Source organism: Schistocerca nitens, chromosome 10 (genome assembly GCF_023898315.1).
Source record: "Schistocerca nitens isolate TAMUIC-IGC-003100 chromosome 10, iqSchNite1.1, whole genome shotgun sequence".
In the NCBI taxonomy this organism is placed as follows: domain Eukaryota; kingdom Metazoa; phylum Arthropoda; class Insecta; order Orthoptera; family Acrididae; genus Schistocerca; species Schistocerca nitens.
In genome coordinates, this window is record NC_064623.1 from 66,221,307 (window position 1) to 66,240,515 (window position 19,209).

Below are 19,209 nucleotides of genomic sequence, written 5' to 3' on the forward strand. Positions count from 1 at the left end.
CTAATTTTCCTGCGGGAATCCATCTCTACTCTTTGACTTGTTGAAGATAGTATCTTCTTGAGTTAAATATTTCAGAGGTAAAATAGGCCTCCATTGGGATGCCAGATGGGGACTACTCAGGAGGATGTGATCATCAGGAAAAATGGTATTCTATGGGTCAGAGCAAGAAATGCTAGATCCATCTTCGGGTAGGAAGATTAGAGAATTTAAAAAAGAAAATAGAAGGATTAGAATTAGATATAGTGGGATTTAGTGAAATGCAGTGGCGGGAATAACAGAACTTCTGGACAGGCATATACAGCCTAATCAGCACAAAATATCAAATGGGGGTAATGCGCGAGTGGACCTAATAATGCCAATGAAAATAGAGGTGCAAGTAAGCTACTATGAACAGAATAGTGAATACATTATTGTAGGCAAAACACCACAAAGCCAATACCTACCACAGTAGGAAAGGTTTATGTAGCAGCTAGCTCCACAGATAATGAAGAGATCGAAAAAGATGCCTAATGAGATAAATCATTCATATAGTTGACAATTAAGAAAATTTAACTGTAATGGGAGAATGGAATTTGGTAGTAGGAAAAGAAAGAGAAGAAAAAATAGTAGAGCATGGACTGAAATATCCTTTCTTTCAGGTGTGCTAGTTCTGCAAGGTTCGCAAGAGAGCTTCTGTAAAGTTTGGAAGGTAGGAGACGAGGTACTGGCAGAACTGAAGCTGTGAGGAAGGGGCGTGAGTCGTGCTTGGGTAGCTCAGTTGATACAGCACTTGCTCGCGAAAGGCAAAGGTCCTGAGTTCGAGTCTCGGTCTGGCACACAGTTTTAATCTGCCAGGAAGTTTTATGTATGCAGTACTTGCCAAACATTTGTTTGTGGAATGCCAGTCTCATGATGCAGACATCATGCTGATTTTTGTGGAATGCGGGCGAAGCTCTGCCTAACCTATTCAACATAATCATCAACATGCAGGTGACCTGGTGATTTATGATGTCACAGTGAACAACCTATCTCAACAAAGTTCTTGTGCCAAGAGTAAATTGTAGGCCTGCCGGGAAGTTATTTAGCATATTCAGTGCAGAGTTCATTTCATGAGACCAAAACACACGCCAGTGAAAGTAGTCATTTAAACTGTGCACTACACTGGTGTTTCTGGTGGTGGATTGGGGTACTGATACACTGTGTGAATCAAACTTGAGATTGTTTGCTACAAAATGATACATCTACCACACTCAATAAATGCAGTTTGCTGGCCCACAAAAAAACGTAATTAGCTTAAATGCATATACACTGTGAAGTATCTGCACAGCACAAGCACTTGACATCATGATTGTATGTAGCTCGTGCTGTTTGTATGTCTCACTGCCCTTACATACTTTTTAAGGATGCTACCACATTCACTGTGAGCATCTGGGTCACTAGAAGTGGAGCGTGAGCTCGGACAGGGCTGGGTAAAGCAGGCAGAGCGGTGGCCTGGTCTCGGTGACATCCTGACGCAGACTGTAAAGTGATTCGGGAACCTGAGTCTCAACTGCCACCGGAGATTGGAATTGCCCTACTCCAAAATCTGAAGGCAGTTTCTTAGCGACAGAATACACGTCGACTGCAGCTGCAGTATACAACTTCCACTTGATGGCCCTCTCCCAGACTGTGTGGCATTATCTTCTGATGCAATACAGCTAAGATAAAAGAGTGTTTATTCTAAAGAAGTGTGCAGTAAGAAGTCGATAACTGAAGATGACGAAGGAGCCTCTTCAGGGACTGTCGGTGACAAGTCGTATAGGCACCACTTCATTACAGTGTTTATGGTTAATAACAGATGTGAATTCAGGTTGAACTACATAATTCAAAACTCCAATACTAGAAGCAGAAATAATATCCACATATCCACACTGACTGTGTGTCCCTGTCTGTGGTTCAGAATGGAGCTCTGTAGTCTGGTGCAAAAATCTGTGACAGGTTATGGGCATAAATCAGGCAGGAAACAACATCTCCCGATGTTAGAAAACAAAGTAAAACAGTACGTTACTAGCCACTCCTACAATTTATCAGAGTATTTGGTCTCAGTGATGTAAATTCAACGTAAGTCTAATATCTGTATTAAACAGATGTCGACTTTATCAGTACATAGACAGTTACATTTGGACAGTCAGATGAGGACAGCAGTTGAGCAGAGTTGAGAGAAGGTATAGTGGTGCCCCCCCCCCCCCCCCTTTCCTCAATGTAGCTGCTGTCTTCCTAAGATCTGTGACTGTTAGTTTACTTTACAGCAGTGGTTGCTTCTTGTTGTTAATGCATAAAGTGATTCACTCCACATCCTGGAAGACTCTCCTGGTAGCACTTATGGAGTACAGTGTGTTAGTGTTCTCCTGGCAAACTGCTGGGAAGTAATTATATATTATAAGTGGGTATATGGGGGGGGGGGGGGGGGGGGTGCTGGGAAGTGCGCACTGTTGTTTTGTATTTTTTTTAATAATATTTATACTTTTGCTTTAGTTATTTCCGTAATTCAAGCGAGAGAAAGAACTATTCACAATTCTTATTCAATACAGCTTTCTCTGCTAGCTTATCCTGTGCATGTCCCTTCATCCCTGACATAGGTGTTCACCGAAATTTATGCAAGGAGCAGCAAAATTCTAAAACTGCCATTTTTGATACAAAAACTTGAGTAGTTCCTGTTGATTGTTAACAAAAATAACCAGGAGAAATCCTCAAAGTGAAGAAGCACAATAAAATTTAAAACTGCTGATTCAACATATGCAACCTATAACACTGTTCCCTTACAAAGCTTCACATCTGATCATTTTAATGGATTTTATTCAATTATTTTCATGCTTTCTAACATGACTGGCATAATTAAAGGTTAACAAAATGTATTATGGAAGCTATTTTTTTTAAGTTATTTTGGTAAAGTGTAATCCAGGCCAGTGTTTGACTAGATGTATGTGGGAGACCACTCAAAACAATTACAAACTGTCCGGTACTATCTACTCCTAACAGCAGTGGAGTCAGCCAAGAAAATTCCCCCTCCCACTCCACCCGCGCAACTGGTAGACTGTCGAATTTGTAAATCTGTGATTGCATGTTATCTCTGCTGCACCCCATAGTGTTTGAGAAAATACTATTTCATGAATTAGGGATTTCTTTTTACATTACCTTTCACATTTTTTCCCCACTTTTCTTGCACAGTACACTTACAGTTTAGTCAGATCGTGTTCTTTAGAGACCACTACAATCACTCTGTGACTGAAAAGCTGACTGTGGTCTCAGAAAACTGTGACAGGTTCTTGACACCAGACAAACAGTAAACTATTGTGCAACAGGAGGATGAAGTATCCATGTGGAAATATTAGACACAAATGATGGGCAGACATTCTGCACCCTCATTTATTCTGTGTTGACATTAACCACCAGGATCTGCAAACCAGCATGTCGGAATGGCCTCTTCTTGGACTCAATAAGCACTGTATGAGGAAGGAAGAGAGAGTGGTTTGGGGCTCTGTTTTGGCAATGTTCAGTAAATCGACACCTGTCTGAATACAGTACCCCAACCTGAAGTAGAAACTTTTCTGACAATATCAATTCTGTCAATTCTGGTGTCCACTTATTTTGCTGTATTTTCTAAGTATTTCATACCTTTACTGCATTTGTGTTTGTCCTGACAAAGTGCATTACTATTTCTCTGGTTCAGATTGACTGTGAAGTGAGACTGAGCTATACAAAAAGGATGGACAGGCCACAAGAACGTGCAAGTGAGCTGAGCACTTTCTATAAACAACTTCTGGGGAAAAAGGATGCAGACTGGAGTCAGCTGACTGCGGTTGGAACGACTCAAGGTAAATTTTAGTTACTTTTTAAAAAAATGAATCTGATTTATTTTGTGCATTACCAGCTTTTATGAACACATTTCTGTAGAGATTGAACAAAATGATCAAAGTAATTACAGTACTTTCAACAGTTCTCAAGAACAAATTTGGAAACTACTAATCTGAGAAAAAATCCATGAAATGAAACCTCTGTAGCTGTAAGCACAAGCAAATACTTACACACTACTGTCTGCTGCCAACAACATGGAATTTTGAAAAGTGCTTCTGGTGGGGAAATGGATGGCAATCTAAAAATGAGCATGAATTGGTTCCAGAAAAACTGAATTACTTTTCACTTTTGCTTTTGAGCAGAAACAGCAACTTTAACCTTGCTGCACTGATGACAGTCTGAGCAAAATGTAGGCCTATGAAAACGCAAAAGTGAACAAACTATCAATGTTTACCAATTATATATTTTTTTACTCTTGAGTTTGAATACAAAGAGAACTTTTTGTTAGCAATATTTATAAGTCATTCTTTGAAGCCAAACATATGTTATCAGACTGTAAATAACAACATTCTCACATAGATGTGCTGTAGTAAGTGCACCAAGTTGGTACAGAGCAAAATCTATTTTCCATGTCAAGCATTGCTGTGATTACAACTCAAGTTTGTGTCAACAAATGAATTGGCTACGTAACAGAGATAGTCTCTGCACAAAATGGTACAGGAAAGTGGTCAGACTAGATTATGCAATTTTGGTGCTGTTTGTATAAATAATTAAAAATACACATTTGGATTATTGGAGGTTAGAGCTATTTGTCATGCTTAAAATATCAGCTTTATAAGAAGGCGACAGTTACTTTCAGGTCCCGTAAATGATAAGCATTGTGAAGTATAATTTGAGTGAAAATTAAACACATCACATTTGAATTCACACTTCACTGTATGCTTTTCATTTGTAGATACCACTGTTATACAATAACCATAAGGTGGTGTAGGAGTTGTCATATATAAACAACCATTATGTGCTTTTCAGTTCATTTGTGCTGTCTGTCAAATATATATATATATATATATATATATATATATATATATATATATATATATATATTTTTTTTTTTTTTTTTTTGACATTGCCAAAGAGTTGTATAAGCAGCTACATTCACTCCAACCTTTGTGTGTCAATGAAACAACAGTTATAAATTAAAAACCAAATGTTAATATTGTACAAGTTTATAAAAAGTACAAAATGTTTGAATTTTTCATTGTTTTTATTCAAAAATCAGGCCTGTACCATACTGATGGTGAAAATATGAGAAAAACTTTATACTGTAGATAAATCAGAAACTATGCTTGATTTCTCATTTCAGTATCACACTGATGCTCGCTATTTAACCATACAGAATAGTTCCTACCTTGATGCACTAGATTTTCAGAACACAGCATGTACTGCAGTGAACATTATTTTGGGTACCATGTAATTTATTATTTTTCTCTGTTGCTGAGTATGAACATCTTAAAGTGTTTCTTACAAACATTTTTTCTGCATTTCAGGTCTGAGTGTTGTTATAAAGTGATACTTGTACAGAAGGAACCTTCTACATTTGCCCAGAACACTTCCCTCATGTGCCACTTGTGCTCCACTCTGATAATTATAATAAATTTTTGTCACAAATTATGATATTTGTTGCAATAAATAATGAGGTAGTTCCTAACATAAAATAAAAATAAATAAAGGAAATAAAGTTGTTTGGTATATCTAAATACTGCTGCATAAAACGCACAGCTTACTTCTTAGAAATTTTTCAATATAGACCTACATTAGTAGAACTTCAAAAGGACTAAAATTCAAATAAACTGACCGCAGAACCCATTTAACACTAAAGCCTAGAGCACTTACTTGTAGTGTGCTTCTTGTTTGCCTTACAGTATTGTTGGCCAGATACTACAGGGCTTTCCCTAGCTATCAGTCTTAAATAACTCAGTTCAGGAAACAGTACAAGAGCGGCACACGATTGGCTAGCTGAGGGAAGGCTCCCCTCCCCTACAGGCATCACTTGCTCAACAGCATACAGCTAATACGTAGACAGCTGCTGATTGCATCACTGCCAGCTGCCTGATAAGCAGACTCGGCTGCCAAGGTCACACAGTGCTGCGAATGTCAATACAGTGACACACACACACACACACACACACACACACACACACACACACACACACACACACACACACACAGTCAGCATTACCTGCACATATTGTTGCTCTGAGAGTCCTGATGCTTTCTTAAGATTGCACAACATAATTAGTAAATCTCTTTTATACTAGTTGAGAAGCTTTACTTATTAAAAGTATTTCATTATTATGGTTTTAATAACTTGTGCAGTTTTTATTTATTAATTCGTTCATCTCAAATTTCAGACGTGACAAGGAAAGTCTAATATTTACATCTGCTTACCTTTGCCATACATTTTGTATTTATTTATGCGAAAAAGGATAAGTAGTTTGAAACAAGGGAAGAGCAATAATGACTGGTTATGCAGTGATCTCTGTAGGGCTCATTTCAACATGGAGACATCTTGGATAACTGCTCCCAGGGCCAGACTGACCTTCCACTTTGACACTGTACACTGATTAGTAATCAGTGACATTTGGCACTACTTTTAGACTTTATCAATTTCATACACACATCTTACCCAGAGCTCTCTACATATTCCAAGCCAGTAAACAATCAAATTAATATTTCATTTACTGTTTCAGTACAGAGAAGGCACAAAAATTTATGAGACTGAAATTTTGTTTCAGTGTGTAAAACACACATGGAAAGGGCACACACATTCTGTAGTATAATAAATGGAATTGGACTCATTCCCAACAAAATTAAAGTACGGTTGTGTTCTACAAGGTATCTCGAAACTTTACCATCAAGTTCCCCACCCAGCCATCAGCTAAATATGTTTTAAACCTGAAAAGTACTGCTCTTTTAATTTGATAAGAGTAAAGCATAATATTACAGACGACGACTAAAGGTAACAAGCTACAGTGGCAAATGAGTCCACAAAAAAAGCTTTTCACATGAAGTACTCTTGCCAGATTTGTTGTTGCAATTGCACTAAATTAAGCAACTACACGCACATAATTTTTGTTTATTTAACTCCTAAACTCTACTGTCCCTCCCTATTCTTGTCATTCAGACATTTTACTACATGTCGTAACAGATACATTTTAACCTTTATTAATGTTGTTGTAAATTTTTTGGCAGGGTTGTAGCATGCTCGTAGTGTTATATTTCAGCAGAAAGCCCTATTATTGAAATATTGTATGCATGTTGAAGTACAGTCGCGATAACACACAAAGAATTCTGCATAAATGTAATTCGTCATCTGTCTTTATTTAACCTATAAGGAAAGGATAGATTGCTACTTACCGTAAAGACGACATACCAAGTTGCAGACAGGCATGATTAGAAGACACTAATACTTAGCTTTCGGCCACCACAGCCTTAGTCAGAAAAAGAAACAGATACAAACACCCTTTATGTATACGTGTCTTTTAATTGTGCCTGTCTGCAACGTAATGTGTCATCTTTATAGTAAGCAGCAATCTATGTTTTCCTTAACTGTTGATATTCGACCCTGAGTTTGTTTTTTTAACCTGTTTTTATTTTGTTTTACTCAAGTTATCCTGTCCACTATTTTAATTTCTTTCTCTCTGAGATAGCCTTTCTGTTGTTATCTTCTATAATGTTTTTTACAAAATTTCAGCCTTACTGACAAACTTTAACACAAGGAAATAGTGCTGCAAAGGAATAAGCAAATGGGCGCTATGACCAAAATCAACATTGCCTGTGAAACTGACTGAGACTGAATTGGATGAAAAGGAGAGTCCCTCGTCTGCCCGTAGGTGGCCTAATATTTTTTATTTTTTATTTTTTTTTTTTTTTTTTTTGTAAGTCTCAATACTTCTTTAATGTGGTGCATTAATTAATCTGCATGGTTTTGTAGCATGCTTGTATACATACAAATCACCAAATATAGCACTTTGGCTTCATAAAGACATAAATCAACATCATGCCACTCGGTTTGCGCACAGAACATGTAATGTCATACAACACTCATTTGAATGTTGATTTTACTATTTTGTGAATGAAGTTTATGGTGATACCACAATCTGTTGCTTAGGCCATTTAGGTACCAGATGTTGTGTCAGTTTTGTGTGTTAGCAAAACAAAAGGGTGGTATTTAGTGTTTTTCAGATTTGTACTTGAATATCATGAAAATATATATTTTAACTAATGCACCACATTAAAGATCTCTGAAAAATGTACCATTTTTTGAGACACAGTGTCAGGAAAAGTCATATTAGTGATTACAACTGTTACTGAATGTAGTTTGTTCGACATGACACTTAGAGCTACTTGGGAAACAACTGTTATTTTAAGTTTGTATACAATTATCAGAGTTGAGGAAAAGTCAACATCCAGTTTCAGCATTCACTAACTATTAGTTACCAATATTAGTAAACCGCTGCCCTCAGACTTACAACATTTTTCCACGAGAATGGGAAAAATCCTCACTTTCACATTTCATAAAACATGTTAGCCTTACATCACTAAAAAATCACAAAAATTGCATTATTTTTTTGTGCGAAATTATCCTGTCCCTACATATGAGACCACTGCTCGAAGCACCTGATAAAGAAGAGGCCAGTAATGAAATGTGTTCAAAATTTAATTGGCAACTCAACTAACCCTGAAATACATAACCAAATCTATTTTTTTTAACTTGATTACGCATTTACAGTCTCATCTTCAAATGGGGTAATGATGAAACTGACTGTAGTGGACAAAACCAAAGGTAACTTAATATTGAAGTTACTACTTCCTTGTTGAAGAATTAAGAAAGTGACTTAACTACTGTAAACGCTTTTCCCACATCTATATAGTGACAAAGGCTGATGTGTCGATTCCAAGCTGGGTGAGGGAATGTCCAGTGTTCCATAGTTTCAGAGACAGCAGTTATAGAAAAGAAAGGTAGAGATTATAAATAGAAAGAGAGACATTCAAATCTTGACTGGAGAGAAAGAAAGAAAGAAAGAAAGAAAGAAAGAAAGAAAGAAAGAAAGAGAGAGAGAGCGAGACTGATTGAAGCAAGTAACAAAAGTGAAAAAAGTTGAGTGAATGCAAGTGTGACTGAAATTTATCAGAGACCATACAATTTTCTGAGCGAAAGTTGGTAAGAAATGACACATCATAGCTTAGCAGTGAGGGCTGCAAAAACCACACACTCAGGAGGACAGGTTACAGGCATTCCCATTGTAAAACTCATTGACAGAAGATAAGGAAACGGTGAAATCAAAGAAACAGCTAAGAGAGGAAACACGAAGGCATGAGAAAAGACTCAGAGGGAACTAAGGATATTCTGAGGGAAAGGCAATTTGCTACGACACATGCAAAGGGACCATCTTGGATGCTTATGGCCATTTAGAAAATGTGTGAAAAACTTAAATACAGATGATTGTCAAGTATTTGAAGGCAATTCTCCTCAATATGAGTCAGCATTCTAGCTATTGTGGCACCTTTATTGGTTGTAGGGGGCACCTGGAAGGTGTTAATTAGTTTTCAAATTATGCACTGTCACATGTAATAAAGATTAGTATGGGTTAAGCTACTTGCGACTCATGACCACCATCTTTTTTGTGCCAATATTAGTATTCACACAAGTGTAGAAAGGACACATGTTATGCTTCCGCAGTTCCACCTTCAAAAGGTCAGTACATTCCTCTACATGACAGTTCAAATGCAGCATAAGTAACACAACATTTCCTACTTGCACATCTCAGTGCTGATTGTACAAGTGTGTATAACAGTCTTGTATAAAAGTAAACATTACTCGCTTTTACATAGTATAGGAAAACACTCAAAAGGAGAGCAATATTTGTGGGAACAGCCAAATACTTTAATAGTTGAGATAAATGTAAGGATACTGAATTTGACTGAATTAAATTCTGGATTTATCTTAAAAGCTATGAGCAGTTGTTCAGTAGAAGAGATACGTTTCACAGTAGCAAGGATGAACAAGCGCTCAGAGCTTTTAAGATGTGAACTTAAGAGCCCACGTTTATTAGACTTTTTTGCTTTGAACGATCATTCCTGTCATATTCCCAAATATTGACCATTGCTCCTGGGACACCCTGACTGTTCATTATTAAACTTTTTGTGACAGTTTAAGCATTACTTTCTGATCCACCATCATAGTTATTCACAACTACTGACAATTATTTGGAAGAGAATATCATTGCAAGATTATTAATTGATTGAGATTTAAAGAAGACTGATATATCCATTAATGGTGTCACAAATGTTCACATGGAGACCATGTTGAGAAGAGAATCTGCTGTAAGCAAAGGAACATAACAGAAGGAAAGTGAAGTTCGATCAGGACAAATATTACACAGTTTCAAAAATTCGGAAAGAAGAAACCACTTATTGAAAAGAACTTTATTTATGACTCCGCTCCTCGCAATTTGACAATATTTTACCAGTTTCATGTGGACTGTATCAAAGATGATTGAATCAGCAAGAATGCAATGAATTCAGACTAAATTGCTATGCGAGCAATTGCTGCAGCATGGTGATCAAGGTTCGGCAAAAGCGTAACACAAAGAATTGAAGACTTGCTGATCACTTTGATCTTATGATAAAACTAAAGGGTGGACTAAGAGTTTCCTTTCTAAAAGTGAATTAACAGATACTGACGTACTCTTATTGAATGGTATGAATTGTGTGTATATGAAGTTTTTACTGATGATGAACCAACACTGACCGATACTCCCAGATCATTATTTCATGCTTAAAGATTTACTCCCATTGCTTTACCACTTTGAATAATTTTGAAATAATTAATAATATGTTTGCAGACTTTGCTAGCACTGTTTGCATGACACGCTTGTAGCTCGGTTCTGGAAAGAATAGTTCGATAAATCGGTGATAGTGTGTGCAGCGAGTGTCCTACATGTTTATTAGCAGCTAGCAGTGCCACATATCCGGTGCAATAGGCTTTCATAAAAGACTGAGCGAATGCACCATCCCAACTCTTAGGACAAATGCATCACACAATCCCTGAGGACAAGCTGCAGATGCAGCCTCTACACTTCGCAATAAACCACGCCCTGTGGAGTCCACCCCCAACAAAAGTCTACAATACCACCTGGTTTTTGGCCGTGTTTGAACTTTTTATTTACATAGAATTTATTTCAAGATTTTTTACATTTTAAAAGTTTTCTACTACGAGGGTGAAACTTTGCCACATACACATTTTTCTGTTTGTACATCAATTACTAATGCTACGATATTACACCACGAAAATAAGTTTTTCAATACATGACAGTACAATACTTTAAGCCAGAATATCATCATTTATGATAATTATGCAAGTTTTCAGAGCCAGTGGCTCCTTCTTCCAGCAGAAGAGTTGAAGAGGAAGGAAAAGGAGTGAAGGAAAAGGATTGGAGAGACTTAGGAAAAAGGGAAGATTTCGGAAAAGTCACCCAGAACCCCAGGCCAGGGGATATTTACCAGATGGAATGAGAAGGAAAGACAGACTGTTGTGGACTGCACTCGTCTCGTAAAGTCCCCAACAATTAAGTCTTTCCTTCTCATCCCATCTAGTAAGTCTCCCCTGACCCAGGAATCTGGGTGAATTTTTCAAACTCTGCCCCATTTCCTGAACTTCTCATTCTTTTCCTTCAACCCTCTTCCTTCCCCTTCAACCCTTCTGCTGGAAGCAAGAGCCCCTTGTTCTGAAGCTTGCATACCTAAAACCTTTTTATATATGTGTGTTCTCCTGCCACTGCTTGGAAAGTAGATTTTTTATGTATTCAATTACTTTATATTGTCAAAAATTGATTATTTTCATTGTTATAAATTATACAGTTAAGATGGTAATCAGTATTCAATATGAACAGTGAACTCATCATTTGAATTTCTGTGAGTCTTAAACACAGATCAAAGAAAGATATATCAATTACTATTAGTACCTACCTAATTACTGTCAGTATCGCTTCTGCTACTTTTTAAATTATTTTTTGTGAGGAGATTGAAGCTCATGATTTGCACAGAGGGGAATGAGATGTTGGAAACAAATACGGACATGTTGTCAAAATTACCTACAAAACTAGAGGCACTGACATACCTATCAGCAGAAATGAAGGAGTAGACAACTTAACAGAAATGAACCAAAAATTTCTCAAACAGATAACAGTTTTTCTCAAATGGAAGGAAAACTAACATTAACTGTTTGATTTGGGTTCTCAAATGGGTGGATGAACAACCAAGAAACGAGAATGGAACTAGCATAAAATATGTAAAATATTTAGATGATTGTTTAGACTTTAAAGAAAAAATAGATAATGTTGAACAGTCACATACCATTAGTTCAAAACAGAATTTTCTAATGGACACCACCAGACACCACACTTGCTAGGTGGTAGCCTTTAAATCGGCCCCGGTCCGTTAGTATACGTCGGACCCGCGTGTTGCCATTATCAGTGATTGCAGACCGAGCGCCGCCACACGGCAGGTCTAGTCTAGAGAGACTCCCTAGCACTCGCCCCAATTGTACAGCTGACTTTGCTAGTGATGGTTCACTGTCTACATACACTCTCATTTGCCGAGACGACAGTTTAGCATGGCCTTCAGCTACGTCATTTCCTACGACCTAGCAAGGCACGAAATTCAGTTACAATGAATGTATTCTGAACAGATAATCTTGTGAATCATGTACCGTCAAGAGCGACGTGCATCATTAATAGATTAAAGTTAAGTATCAAACTAATTACGTCCGCTTTCTGAATTCTCATTCCTGGTCATGTTCCAGACCTCACGTCAGTATAGTTCTTCCCTCTTCACGCCAGCCTGCGTGAGCTAAAACGCGTGCAATTCGGCCTTCACTTGTAACATGGTGTTGGCTCTTTTAATACAAAACAGCAAATAGTAGAAACAAAATTAATAGAACCACAGGATAATTAGAACAAGATACAACTAAGAATGTAAAAATCATTACACACAAAATGGAAGCGCAATTGGGGGAATGGCGAGCTCTTGTGGAGTACTCTAGTAGTGGAGCTCACGAAATAGCATTGACATGTGATGTGTTGTGTGTGTGTTTTATTTCTATTTCCAATGAAGCCCCTCTCATATCTTAATATTGTAGTATGAACAGAAGTATTGACAACCTATATTACAGTATGTGACATAGAAACACCAACAAAAAATGTTACATAAGGTGACAAATATTACTGAATGTTAAGTCAAGGAGGGAGAGCAAGAGAAGGAAAGATAGGAACACGAGATCCCTGAAGACAATTTCAAAATTTTGGGTATTGAAGTAGCTTTATTAACTTCAAAGTTTGGTTGGACACTTAAAGGCAACAAATGCGGGACAATGGAATGATTTGAGAGGATATTTTGGAGAAAATCTTACAGCTAACCACATTTATTTTATCTGTTAACAGTAGGGCATTGTTGTTGTTGTTGTTGTTGTTGTTGTCTTCAGTCCTGAGACTGGTTTGATGCAGCTCTCCATGCTACTCTATCCTGTGCAAGCTTCTTCATCTCCCAGTACCTACTGCAACCTACATCCTCCTGAATCTGCTTAGTGTATTGATCTCTTGGTCTCCCTCTACGATTTTTACCCTCCACGCTGCCCTCCAATGCTAAATTTGTGATCCCTTGATGCCTCAAAACATGTCCTACCAACCGATCCCTTCTTCTAGTCAAGTTGTGCCACAAACTTCTCTTCTCCCCAATCCTATTCAATACCTCCTCATTAGTTACGTGATCTACCACCTTATCTTCAGCATTCTTCTGTAGCACCACATTTCGAAAGCTTCTATTCTCTTCTTGTCCAAACTGGTTATCGTCCATGTTTCACTTCCATACATGGCTACACTCCATACAAATACTTTCAGAAACGACTTCCTGACACTTAAATCTATGCTTGATGTTAACAAATTTCTCTTCTTCAGAAAAGAATTCCTTGCCATTGCCAGTCTACATTTTATATCCTCTCTACTTCGACCATCATCAGTTATTTTACTCCCTAAATAGCAAAACTCCTTTACTACTTTAAGTGTCTCATTTCCCAATCTAATCCCCTCAGCATCACCCAATTTAATTTGACTACATTCCATTATCCTCGTTTTGCTTTTGTTGATGTTCATCTTGTTAGAGAACGAAAATCAGATGTGTCAATTTAGTGAGGAGTGGACAAAAGACGACTCTCAGAAAGTGAACTCATCATCATGAACAGTTTCCTCACCAGGCTGGGTCTGTTTGGAACAGACCTCGTCATCTAGTTCTGTATCATCTTCCTGTGTTTACTCTGGTCCATTTTTCACCTCTTTCTTCATCACACTCCTCCACACCTTTGAGCAATCTATCTCTTGGTCTTTCTCTCAGTCGTTTCCTTTGCAACTCCATTTTATATATCTTCTTGGGAATCTTCTTCTTTTACATTCTCTTTAAGTGACTGTACCATCTTAGCCCTGATGTTTCTATCCTGTTCTGCACGGGTTCCTCTTTCACTATTTCCCTTACCCTTTTATTCCTCATCCTGTCTCTCCTTTTTGTTCCTATGTTACTTCTAAGGAACTTCATTTCACATTCTTGTAATCTACTTACATCTCTTTTCTTCATTACCCATGTTTCAGATGCATAATCTCTCAGAAGACCAACCCCTCATCCCAGCTGTGGGAGACGAGCAACACTGCAAAGTAGGGGATGACCTACAGGGGTGAAGTACAGCGGGAACTTCGAGTGTAGCTGCACGTGTGTGAGCGCACAGTGTTGAGTGCAATCTGTATAGCTCTGTGTCAATTTTACTTCATTCTTCATTTATATTTTAGTTACATAAATTACAATTTATATTATAAAATGGGTGACACACAAAAATGATTAATAATAATAATAATAATAATAATAATAATAATAACAGTAGACAAAGTGTTATGTTACACAAAGCTTTTATATCTTGCTCAAATCTGATATTGCACATTTTATTTTCAGCACTGAATTAAGTACAGAAAGTGCTAACACAAATAAATAAGCACAGATACACTCTTCCATAAATTACACATAAGGTAGTGGTGTTACAGTAAAGTATATCATAACATATTAGCTGTAAATGTATATACATAGATCTTCATGAGCAGAAGACTTAGAGACTTAAGCTCGACAAAATTAAATGGCTCAAAATAAAACATATTTTTTTACAGCATAGTTATTATATGAAAAGGAGCTGAAACTTAAGGCTGTAAATAAAGCAAAGAAAGCAATGCATGTAGAGTTCATTATTACTGTGTTATGGGCAGGTGTGCCGAGTATCTGCCCACGTCAGTCGTCCAGCATCGAGTCGAGCCAATCTTCGAGGTCCTCTTTCTTTTCTGCAGCTATCACTGGTGGAGGCTTTGGCTTTTGTGACTCTTTTTCATCTGAAAATTAGAAAATATTTGAATGTCACACTGTGACCTGCAGTTGAAAATGCAATAGCAGTGTGGGCAAGAGATTTGACAAGTTTTGTGAGCTCGCATATCATGTGTACAAATGGCAGTTTACAAAGAACTTTTCTATACCATTATCTGTTAGATTGCGAGCATATTTCATCTCTGCCTGCCTCACCTTACTCACTGGCAGCAAGAATTTAAATGAGCTTGCTACCTGCCTCCACAATTTAGCCCTCTTATAAGCTGTTAGGCACTAGACTCTAGGTTGCAGAAGAAAGATCCTGCAATACAATGAGACGTGGCGAAAAGTTCCTCGTAACTGGATCTTGTGCCAGTACCCTCGATTAAATTGTGAACCTCTCCACAGTTTGATTTGTGGGTCAAATTTGGGCCCCTCGATTAACGAGGACTGCTTATTAACTATTTATAAGAAGAGCAAAAGACTTTTGCAGGGCAAATCATTTTATTGTTTTTTAACTGTATGCCTCTAATATTTCTACACATCTTCATGCATTTGAACCAATCCTGTGAACACCAACTCCATTCTGCTGTCACTGCCTCAGAAACACTGTCTGTCTGGGAGGGATTTGACAACTTCTCGATATGATGAAAATCGCTGTCCACACACTTTTTGACAAAAGGGCACAAGTCATTAGTTCTGGTGAAAGAGACTTCAATTTGATGTTTTCCGACACTAGTAAGATCCCAGCAATGAAAGTGGGCTGCCAATAATGCCTCAACATTTTAATTTACAAAGTTTAATTTTACAGTCAAAGGTCTCAGGACGGTCACAGAATGTAGAGCCACAATAGCTGTGCCATGTCTCCACTCTTGTTACCATATACAGCTTTCTCTGTAAATAACATTTATGGAATCTAGTGATAGTTAGCAAATTACACTGCCAAAAATGATACAGTATCGTAACGTCGCCATTTGTTGTACGGGACTTCACAGATAGGGTAAGGACTGGAACTGTTACATAACATTCTAACTGGACACAATTCTCAGTTTTCTGTCCTTTCAACTGGAAATTGGCAATGTGTCTTACAGGGGTAACTCGATGCTTTGTCACTGTCTGGTCTCCACTATAACTTTGTTTCAGATGTCAATTGTTTTATCAAGAATATTTAGAATTCAATAAGGAAAATGCATAGGCATATGCGGGGAGGGGGAACTGAAAAGAGAGGGTATTTTCCTCCTCCTGCAATATAGATATAGGTCTTTTATTCATTATGGAATTCTCACACATTTCTAGCAATGATTATCAGCAACTTTACTGAACCGCAGGTTTGACACTACTGATGTCTATGAGAAATACTGTTACTTTACCAATCTCCATATATCTCTGATTTTTCTGGTTGTCAGGCTGTTCAGGGGAAATTATGTAGCTTTACAGGCAATCTCTCTCCAGTGGTTGGGATCATTTTAAACTCTGTGGAATGCAACACAGTGCCAAATGCAATCACAGAGCTACAAATTCTCCAGTCTAGTTGGCCTGAATGCATAATAATGGAGCACACTGAAGAAGACTGATTCTGTTCAGTCCTAGCCTGTTTCAAGTCAGTTCTGCCAGTCAACTTGACAGTTGTTTTGGCAGATTTTTTCCATTCATCCAGCCGAGTCCTGTTCCTGTGTTGTACTTGTTCCAACCTATACAAAAAAAATGTAACTTTCAAAACAAATTTCATTCAACTTTAGTTACTCCAGTCAATATTAAAAATAGAAAGTAAGGAAGTGATGCATTAAATCCTTTATTTTTTCAGATGTTAAGTTTTGTAAGCAAATAAACTGCTACATATGTATTTTATCGAAGTTGAATAAGTGTTTTTTTAAAGTTTATTCTCTGTTTCTTCACTTCATCAGGGTGTACATGTAAAATAAAAAAAATCCTGGATTTGCCACTTAAAAATACATTTTTTTTTTCTGGGTGAAAATACACTATACGAGGTGGAATCCAAAATTTTTGGGACTGGTGCTGCCATCTGGAAAGTAGGAGTAGTAGATCTTTGCACCACTAGGTGGCAAGAGCTGCATACTAATGAGTCAGTGTGCAGAGTATCATTCAGGTAAGAGGACGTGTTGCATGTCCACAGTGATTTCCGTAATACTCTGTGTTTGGTGTGTGGCGATTTTACGACATATCCGTGAACAGAACAGCGCATATGTATCAAATTCTGATGATCCAACCTTCTTCTTTCTTGTTACGGGTTATCACCGGCTGGATTTATGGTTATGACCCAGAGACAAAGCAACAATCATCCCAGTGGAAGAACCCAGGCTCTCCAAGACTCATAAAAGCAAGACAGGTGAAGAGCATGATCTTTTTTTTTTTTTTTCCAAGGGAATTTTGCACAAAGAATTCGTCCCACCCAACCAAACAGTGAATTCCGCGTATTACTATGACGTTTTGCGACAACTCCGTGAAAACGTGTGGAGACGGCGGTCCGAACTTTACACGACAATGCACCCTGTCACACGTCCTTGCTCACCAGGACCTTTTTGGCATAAAACAACATAGCAGTTGTACCCCATCCACCACACTCGCCAGATTTGGCACGTTGCGACTTCATGCTATTCCAAAAACTGAAACTCAAGTTGAAAGGCCATCAGTTCGACACTCTAGAGAGGATTCAAGAAGCATCGCTGCTGGTGATGAACACCCTCAAAGAACAAGACTTCCAGAAAACGTTTGACCGCTGGCAGAAGCGCTGGGACCGGTGTGTGCGTGCGGATGGGAACTACTTAGAGAGTGATGGTGACCATTAGTCCAAAGGTAAGGTTTTCAACAGATGGCAGCACCAGTCCCCAAAATTTTGGATAGCACTTCGTACTCCTGGTGCAAGTAAATTTTATTTCCTGTGTTAAATGACAATATACTTTTCTTCAAAGCTGTAAGACTTATCAATCCTTTGAATGGTGAAGATTTTACCCACTGGCAGAGAACTTCCCAGCTCTTTACAAAACAAAACCCAGCAAAGAACATGTTTTGGAAAGATCTTTGGTGTGTGGCAACATTTACACCACATATTTTCACATTATGAAAGTATAAACATGAATTCCACCAAATATAGCAACAGGAATTCCACCAAATAAAGCATGGTATTTTCAGAAGCCCTGAAATGCAATGTGCTTCTGTCAGCCCATCATAGCTTGTGTCTACATCTACATCTACATTTATACTCCACAAGCCACCCAACGGTGTGTGGCGGAGGGCACTTTACGTGCCACTGTCATTACCTCCCTTTCCTGTTCCAGTCGCGTATGGTTCGCGGGAGGAACGACTGTCTGAAAGCCTCCATGCGTGCTCTAATCTCTCTAATTTTACATTCGTGATCTCCTCGGGAGGTATAAGTAGGGGGAAGCAATATATTCGATACCTCATCCAGAAACGCACCCTCTCGAAATCTGGCGAGCAAGCTGCACCGCGATGCAGAGCGCCTCTCTTGCAGAGTCTGCCACTTGAGTTTATTAAACATCTCCGTAACGCTATCACGGTTACCAAATAACCCTGTGACGAAACGCGCCGCTCTTCTTTGGATCTTCTCTATCTCCTCCGTCAACCCAATCTGGTACGGATCCCACACTGATGAGCAATAAGTATAGGTCGAACGAGTGTTTTGTAAGCCACCTCCTTTGTTGATGGACTACATTTTCTAAGCACTCCCCCAATGAATCTCAACCTGGTACCCGCCTTACCAACAATTAATTTTATATGATCATTCCAATTCAAATAGTTCCGCACGCATACTCCCAGATATTTTACGGAAGTAACTGCTACCAGTGTTTGTTCTGCTATCACATAATCATACAATAAAGGATCCTTCTTTCTAAGTATTCGCAATACATTACATTTGTCTATGTTAAGGGACAGTTGCCACTCCCTGCACCAAGTGCCTATCCGCTG

The 19,209-nt window shown here is 38.2% G+C and overlaps 2 protein-coding genes, 1 long non-coding RNA gene and 1 pseudogene across 5 annotated transcripts in view; 1 reads left to right on the plus strand and 3 right to left on the minus strand.

Moving 5' to 3' along the window:
• Positions 1-5,845, minus strand: part of LOC126210270 (glycine N-methyltransferase) — an 81,548-nt gene extending 75,703 nt beyond the window's left edge. The window contains exon 1 of the mRNA XM_049939466.1: positions 5,707-5,845. The gene's annotated coding sequence lies outside the window, so the exon portion shown is untranslated. The remainder of the gene's footprint in view (positions 1-5,706) is intronic.
• LOC126210271 (glycine N-methyltransferase-like) overlaps positions 1-7,365 on the minus strand; it is a 266,966-nt pseudogene extending 259,601 nt beyond the window's left edge.
• LOC126210272 (uncharacterized) lies at positions 6,430-14,813 on the plus strand. Of its 2 annotated transcripts, none has more exons than XR_007540634.1 (3): positions 6,430-6,832; positions 7,568-7,702; positions 14,514-14,813. It is a non-coding gene; the product is annotated as an uncharacterized LOC126210272 (long non-coding RNA). The 2 variants fall into 2 exon arrangements; XR_007540635.1 differs by having other exon boundaries at positions 6,430-6,708.
• A 57-nt stretch (positions 14,814-14,870) lies between these two features.
• LOC126210266 (cell surface glycoprotein 1-like) overlaps positions 14,871-19,209 on the minus strand; it is a 33,234-nt gene continuing 28,895 nt past the window's right edge. The window contains exon 7 of one of the 2 annotated variants that reach the window (XM_049939461.1): positions 14,871-15,293. In XM_049939461.1, coding sequence (XP_049795418.1) covers positions 15,196-15,293 — 98 coding nt within the window. In that variant the 3' untranslated portion in view covers positions 14,871-15,195. The remainder of the gene's footprint in view (positions 15,294-19,209) is intronic. The other variant, XM_049939462.1, reaches the window with a different exon arrangement.